This window comes from Acanthisitta chloris, unplaced genomic scaffold, assembly GCF_000695815.1.
Source record: "Acanthisitta chloris isolate BGI_N310 unplaced genomic scaffold, ASM69581v1 scaffold6379, whole genome shotgun sequence".
In the NCBI taxonomy this organism is placed as follows: Eukaryota; Metazoa; Chordata; class Aves; order Passeriformes; family Acanthisittidae; genus Acanthisitta; species Acanthisitta chloris.
In genome coordinates this window covers 19,987-28,017 of record NW_008690730.1, presented here as the reverse complement: position 1 = coordinate 28,017, position 8,031 = coordinate 19,987, and the positions used below count along the sequence as shown (strand labels likewise).

The 8,031-nt window shown below is 37.7% G+C and overlaps 1 protein-coding gene across 1 annotated transcript in view; it reads left to right on the top strand.

The window, feature by feature from the left end:
• Window positions 1-6,700: 6,700 nt before the first annotated feature.
• Window positions 6,701-8,031, top strand: part of LMBRD2 (LMBR1 domain containing 2) — a 20,317-nt gene continuing 18,986 nt past the window's right edge. The window contains exons 1-2 of the mRNA XM_009081921.1: window positions 6,701-6,926; window positions 7,375-7,454. Coding sequence (XP_009080169.1) covers window positions 6,753-6,926; window positions 7,375-7,454 — 254 coding nt within the window. The 5' untranslated portion in view covers window positions 6,701-6,752. The remainder of the gene's footprint in view (window positions 6,927-7,374; window positions 7,455-8,031) is intronic.

Here is an 8,031-nt window from a genome sequence, read left to right as displayed (position 1 = left end):
CTGTGTGCCCGGCGACACCGCGATCGCGCTGACACTGACGTTTTGTCCCCAGAGGTTTTCCCTGTGAAGGCCTGTAAGTCAGTGAGGCACTGCCCGTGTACTCCGGTCCTGCCCTCTCGCCACGCTAGTTTGAACTCTGCCGTCTGTCCACACCGTGTTTCAGATTCGTGCCAACCTGTCTTTCGGTCGTGCGGCTCTTCGTGTGTTTTCTCCAGGCTGCTTGCCTTGAAATTGGTGATGATGGAAAAACTAATTCTGAGCACACCTACAGCTCTGCTCTTAGTCAGCCACTTGCTTGTAAATGCTGTCCTTTGTTTACTGCGTAGCGATGGAGAGGCATGCCTGTAAAATTGAGGACGGTGATGGAACCCCTGGCAAATAGTACACAACTATTAAGTCAGATGTAGAGAATGAGGTGGCTCAAATTAGCGTTGATATGATCTTTAAAAATATTTTTAACCGTTTCCACTTTTAGCTGAGGTTATGGAACAGTTGTTCAAAGGTTATTTAAGTGAATTATCAAATAAAAAGAGGCATGGTTTTAGTTTAGTAGCAAAGTTGTATTTATTTCACCTTTTCTGCAGCTCCTTTTTTTGTTGTGAATCACATCACTTTTCTCCATTAATGTGTGGGATGTGGAAAGGTGGTTTTGCTGAGAGGGATAAAATGCAATTAGTTTTTACAATCTCTTGAGTTACCAAACAGCCTGTTTGGGCAGTAACCATATGACTGGCTTACTGACACCTGCTTTGTGTCTGGTGGCCCAGGTAGTGATTTCTATTCTGTTTTTAGATTCTTATTTGCAACTGTATGTGATTCTATTTTGGTTCCTCCAAGCAAGTTATTTTCTTCACTGTGTTGTTTTCAGAGTACTTACCTAAACCCCTTGAAAACATTAGCCCCTGTGCTACTTAAATATATTAAAGGTTGGACTTGATGATCTTGGAGGTCTTTTCCAGCCTTAATGATTCTGTAATCCTTTAGTAGAGGACTAGGAAGCACCACATAAAGCTAATAAACTTCCCATGGTTTTGTACTGGTGATCTCTGCTTGCATTTGAACACAAAAATCTCAGTGTTCCTTGGTCCAGCATTTGTCTTTTATTTAGTGCTGCTGTGGAGAACGTGGTCTCCCATCAAATCAGAGAATACTGCTATTTTGAGTGCTGACAGTGCAGCATTTTATTATTTTTTTCTTGGCATTAGAAGATGCAAAACTTGTTTCCTTAAATATTGATATACTATCAATATAATGTTTAGTCAATTTAAAATTTTTCTTCATTGCAAGATAGTTGAAATGACAGGTACTAATAAGATATCAATCAGTGCATACACTGCCTAGTGTTTCTTAGAAAAATAAAGCTATGCAAAGTGCTTTCTTGATTAATCTCAGAGGTTGTTTCTCTGAAATAGTGCAATCAGATAACTTCTCTGGTTGGTTTCCTTGGGCAGTTTGTGGCTATTTCCTTTCTTTAGACAGTTTTCTCACTGTGCTGAGATAAAGCAGCTCTTTGACTGTTGTCCGCTTATAAATACATTCCATAAGGTGCAAGGGCCAATGTGTATTAACGAAGTAAACAGAAGAAAACCCCAAAACCCAAACCCACACCCTCCCCCTCCAAACATGAAACCAAAAAAAAAAAAAAAAAAAAAAAGAAAAGAATTCGCCACAACACACTAAGCAGACTAGGATATGAAAATGGCTGAAGGAATTATTTTTATTGTTGCTTGACCTCTTGTTCTTCTCTCTTAAGAGTTATGAAATGTGAATTTAGCCCATTTTGTTGCGTAAAGACGGAAGTGTCAAGGACTCTGCCATGGTTTAACCGCATTCAGCCACTGAACACTATGCAGGCACTTGTTCACTCCCCAATGAATCAGAAGGGTAAAAGCTAGAAAAACTCATGGGTTGAGGTAAAGGCAGTTTAACAGAGAAAGCAAAAGCTGCATGCACAAGCAAAGGGAAACAAGGAATTAATTCACTCTTATCAACCCTGTGTTGTGCACAGATCCTAAACATAGCCCTATACTACCCACCCGTGAAGAAAGTTAACTCTACTCCAGCCCAAATCAGCACAGGCTCTTAGTGTGGGGCAGTTCTATCAGTCCAAAAGGTTTAACCATGTCTGTAAAGTGAAGTCTTTAGGAGTCTTAACAGCGTAATTTTGCAGAGTAGGGCAGGCTTCAGAAACCAAACACAGGTGTTATGCATGCTGTGTTTCTTTCGCCAAGTTAAATGTGCTGGTAGAAATGTGATAAGAACTAGCAGATTACTCCCTGACAGAAAGGCAAAAGGTCATAATTGAGCTTGTCGTTGATATTTTGCTGCAGATGGCAACTTTCACTTTATACCTGCAGCTGAGTTGTGAACTCATTTCAGGTGGGAGATGCTGTGGCACAGATGTTTCTTTCAGTGTGCTGCACCTCTCAGTTTTGTCCGTTAGTCTCTGATATCTCTTTCATAGTTTGGCAACTTTCCTGGTGACAGTTTGTTTTTTCAGAAGTAATGATGGTCTTTAAAATACAGACTAAGGCTGCTTGATTTTTCAGGTGTTTCATCTGAAATAGAAAATATGTCTAGTAATGTAACTTTTCCAGATCTGTTGGTTAACCTGAGAATACTTCAAGAACAAGAAAAAAAAGTCTGTAGTATTCTAGAAATGGCTGAGGTACCAAAGAGAGGAAAACCAGAAGCATGGTGGCTGTCTGTTTAGAAAGAGAGGGAGAGCTACAGATTGTCAGACTCCTCTGCTTCATTTGGAATTCCTGAAAAAGATTCTGGAACAAAAGCTATTTGTAAGCATCTAGAATATAATAGCTGAGTTAAAGACAGCATCAGTTTGAGAAGGACAAATGGCTGAAGTAATCTAATTTATTTAAGTAGTGACTGATAGACCTACTGTATATGAGAGGATGAGTTGATGTCTTATGTCTGACTTAACAGGACTTTGATTCTGTTCCTCAGGATGTTTTTGCTTGGGAAGGAAAGCTCGGAAGGGTTGCTGTAGTGATTTAAGGAGGCCAGACCCTTGTCAACTCCTCTTCATGTTTTTCACAGCGTTTCCCTAATGAAACAGCATGATGATTAGTATTTAAGAAGGCACAAAACTAGGAGAGATTTGAGGTCTTTTAGAGTGTGGTAGTGGAAATAAAAATGCCTGAAAGACTCAGAAACCTATGGGAGGGGAACAGGTACAAGTGAGTGGAGTTTTGTGCCTGTGCTTAAGCAGCAGAAGTCAACTGCAGAAATGCTGGATAGAGAACAGTTATCTTTCTTGGAGGGAAACAATTTGGAGGGCAGAAGCTGAATTTGTGAAGAGAACATCAGGCAAGTTAGAATTCTATTGGTACTTTTCAGTAAGGCACGTGAAGCAGTGTTTACCCTCAGTTCAGGCCTTCTCAGGCATTAGCTGGGGGGCTGTGTGGGCTCCAGACCATTGTAGAAGGAAGTGTGTAAGCTGGGGAGAGTGTTAAGGGCAGCAAATCTGCAGAAGATGTGATATTAAACTGACTGGGAGGGATTGAAGCACCAGTGACATTAGTCAGCTGGTAAAATGTTTTCCTGCAAAGTTTGGAAAGAACAAAACTGGGGTACAGTTCTGATCTGGGTTTTCTGATTAAAGTGGTGTTGGAATCCACATTGGTGAGACCAAGGTCCTTTCTTCACAGATGTGCTATACATTTATTAGCCTTTCTTTAAGAATGTAATATTGGAGTGTCATTGATAAATTTGGTGCTATGTAAAAGTTCTAAGAAAGTGTGGTTTTCTTCATGTTCTGATGTTTAATTTTGTAACTCGAGTATTTCTGTACCAGGCAGAGTAGTCAGTTCATTTGTAATGTAGATGGTCATGTGTGTGGTTAGTCTTGAGGCTGGCAGGGTAACTTAATGCTGTTGCTAGTAGGGAGTCTCCAAGGGAATTAAGTCTGAACTGGGCCCTTCGTGATGTTTGCAAAGAGTTATTAGCTGGGTAAAACTAAAAACTTACTGATTTCATCCATGAATGAAATGAAGCAGGAAAATTCTAAGCCAACACAAATTCATGTCCTTGCCTTTTATTGGTTAAGTTCCACTTCCAGTGCTAGTGTTTCATTTTTTGAACTTATTTGTATTAGTCTGTAGCTGCCTGGTTCTTCAGAAACAAATTAACCAAGAAATACTTCTCAGTTCAGGAGCAAGAATTTAGTTAATTTGTTATTACTTTAGTAGCAGCATCTTCTAAGTACTTGCGGGTTGCGCAGTAGAAGAGAACTCTTCTGAAGTAGTTTATTTATTTTGGGAGAATATTTCTAATGGGTTCAGGAATTCCAGCCAGCTGATACTAGGGAGCTGTGTGCTAACAGTGAGATGGGTGTCTAAATGAAGTGAAGAAACAGAATGATGGGTAAGGAGCTTACCTTTCTTTAAGCTAACAGCCAGGTTCAGAGGCAAATACTGCTTTCCACAGGAAGACTTGGTTTCATAGTCTAAAGTAAAGTATTTTAAGGTCTGATTCTAGTAGCAGAGGTCCCAGACATGTCCGTCCTGTTAGGCTGGATTTAGTTCACAGGAAGAACTCCTCTCAAGCATTGCATTTCTCACTTCGGGATTTTTCTTTTCCATTTAGGCTATTTGTGTGGAGAGCTTGTCTTAAGTGTTTTCTATGTAAAGGTTTTTAACTGTTTTTTTGAAAATGTTTTTTCAAAACAACATGATTACCAGTCACAGTCCTGTAAAAAAATAGGCCTTTCATTATGCATTTTGAGATTCAAATAGGAGCCTGGGGAAGAACATAAAGTTGTAGTTTACTAGTAACTGCAAAGTAACCTTTGTCTTTGAAAGTGAGTTAAACTGTGATAGGACTCAATTCCCCCTTCATTTTGCTACAAACAGTGTTTCTGGAAGTTCCCTCATGGTCCTGGATGAGTGCAGCATCTTGCACCAAAACTTTTCACCTTCTGTTTTGATAGCAGCTTTTTAGGTGTGACTGTAGTAAGCCTTTGTGTCTAATGAAGTGTATGGCTATAATGAGCCCCTGAAGCTACATGTCAGATAGCACTGCCTTAATGAAGTCAATAGGTAGTTGTTTTGGTGTTTTTATTTTTTGCGGAATTTGCTGCTATGCTATAAATACAAAAGATTGCCTTCTGAGGAAATAAGAGTAGTACAATAGGATAGACAAGGGTTGCTTAGAGTAAGTGATAGTGAAATAGGTTAGATACCCTGGATTCAAGATTTACAAATGATCTAGCCAAAATGTAGTACAGACAGAGATGTTAATAATTGATAAACATGTCTGATGAAAGACAGAAAATAAAATGTATGTGCATCTTTGACAAGACACAGGAAGGTAACTTGAGTTATTTTCAGAATATGGAATGCTCTGTGTGTAACAACCAATGTGGAGTAAACAGACTGCTCTTGCTGTCTGAAATTCAAATGTGAAAGTAAAAAATGGGGAGAAATTTTTTTTTTTTTAAAATATCACAGAATAATTGTCCTGTGTGTTCTCAAGGAAGTAATGACATCACAAACTTTGGAGTTTTTGTAGTGGAAATAAGACACTTTTGACTGCTTAGTGCCCTCATGCATAACAGATCTGCTTAAGCACTATGCTGAGAAATTAGTGAAAGAAATGGTTCCCTTTACCAAATTCTGAAGGGATTTAGAAGTAAATTGAGGGAAATTTTAGTAGTGGCATTTCTTTTAAATCTCTGGAAAAGTGAAAGTACTGCAGGTACCACAGTGGGGAAGCCATAGCAAAAACTGGTTTACTTAAATCAAATCAGCCAAAATGGTAATCTTGATGAAGAAGCAAGTCAGACTGGCCACAGTAATAAACTTTTTTTAGTAATGCATGAAGTGCCTCTGGTAAAATAATGCTTATTTAAAAGGTCTGAAGCAGTTTAACTAACAATATAACTAGTCAGTGAAATTTTCTGTAACAGGTTTGTGCAGCTCACTGTCCCTTTACAAAACAGCGTGTCTGTATGAATAGATGTGAACTTTCTGAGCTCTTATAGCATTCCTGACTTCGACAGAGTAACTAAACCCAGAATGATGAGCAGAGCAAAAATATATCATAGTCAAGACTAGTGTCAAATTAGTTGAGACCTTTGTTTTTCTGAAGAAGAACACAAGAGGAGTAGGAAGGTGAATTGAAATTCTTGAAATTTCAAGCCTAAAATGAGACTCACAAGTAGACTAACACATACTTTGCTGTGTTCTTATGCTCTGTTAACTCTGAGTACAGAATTTAAATATGTAGGTGAGGTATGCTTCATTAAAAAAGTTACTCATTAGTTTTCCAGAAACATTTAATTTAAGCATTTAACCCTTTGTCCAAATTGGTTATTACTTCTAAAAGGGGAGAAAAAGAGCAGAATAGATTTCCCCCTTGAAATTTTGTGGGCTTAAAAGTTAGGCTAGTAGTCTGCACAAGGACAGAGATTTGACTTCTGGATCTATTATGTATCAAGATGGTGAACAGGAGTTTTCATGACAGGTTGCTAGAAATGACAGCATTGGAATGACTTGATATTTTGAGTTCTGCAGAAAACTTTAGAGGGCCTTGCTGAAAATCTTCTTCATCTGATCAGAGTTTTAGTCGCATGAAATAGAAAAAGTCTGTTAAAATGCTAAAAGATGTTCATTTAACAACTCTTTTCTGTGTAAATATCTCCCAGTGATTTTAATGTAATGAAATGTCTTTTCTTTTGACAGTTCTGATTTGCTTTCATACATGAGCTGTGTGGCTGGAGTGAACATCCAAAAATGAGTGGTGCAGCGTTGGGTCTGGAGATAGTGTTTGTCTTTTTTCTGGCCTTATTCCTCCTCCATCGGTATGGAGACTTCAAGAAACAGCATAGGCTGGTGATCGTAGCAACATTATTGGCTTGGTATCTCTGCTTCCTTATTGTATTTATATTGCCTCTGGACGTCAGTACGGTAAGAAACGTGCAAGACTTTGCTGAGCTGCATAAAATGTGTGCAGTATTTTTCTAAAATAATAATTTCAAAAGACAATCTCTTAAACAGCAAAAACATTTTCTATGAAATAGTAAACTAAACATTTGTTACCTTTTTGCATGACAGTGCCTGCTTTTATAATTAATTTGGCTTTTTGTTGATCTCATCAGTAACAAATCTATTTCAAACATTTTAAAATTTGATTGTTTGTTTATAATAATTTTTTTATCTGTGTAGGCAACATAAAAACACTTCCAGCTTTTTACTTACTTGTCCTCCAGATTGCATGTTGTTTTGGGGGTTTATTAGTATAATTGTTTCCAATTATAAATCTGGAGTACAGGAAATGCCTTTAAAATGAGACTTACTAGTTTTGAATAAATGTTATACCTTTTCGGTCACTGATATAAAATTAATTATCTTTTAGACTATTTATAATCGGTGCAAACTTGCTGTTAACTCCAGTCCTGCGGAAAGTAATGGCTCTTATGTTACTCTTGCTCCAAGGTATGAACTACTTTAGACTGTCTCCAAAGAAATGTTTTATGATTTTCTTTTTCTAATTGATGAGTATACTGTTTTTAACACTAATAAACAAGTGTTAGCAGTGTGATTTGAAGGTTGTAAGCATAGAGGAATGTGAGTGAAGAGGTGAATAAAAGTGCAGCTGTATCTATTGGCAGTAATTATGTAGTAGTTCTAAACGATTACCCAACTATTATTTTTTTTTGTGTGTGTGTTAGATTTCATCTTTTTTGCTGTTGTTGTTGTTGTTAAAGCAATAGAACTAAGCTTTTCAAGCAGTCTTGATTATGAGGAGAGGCTTTGGTGAATTCTTATCTTTCCTTCACAGTCTTAGACTTTAAACCTGAAAATCTAATTTTATACCTTATGAATTAAATTAGCAGGCTTGCCGTACATGTAAGCAGCATATCTAATTGCTTATTATAATTACAGATATATAGTAATTGGAGTTATCTGAAATTCACTGTATTCTACCAAAGTAATGGTAGCCTGCTTGTTGTCTTCTGGCAGGTGGAAAGTAATCTGTGAAACATGGTGAATGTAGCCTAATGTGGTCTCT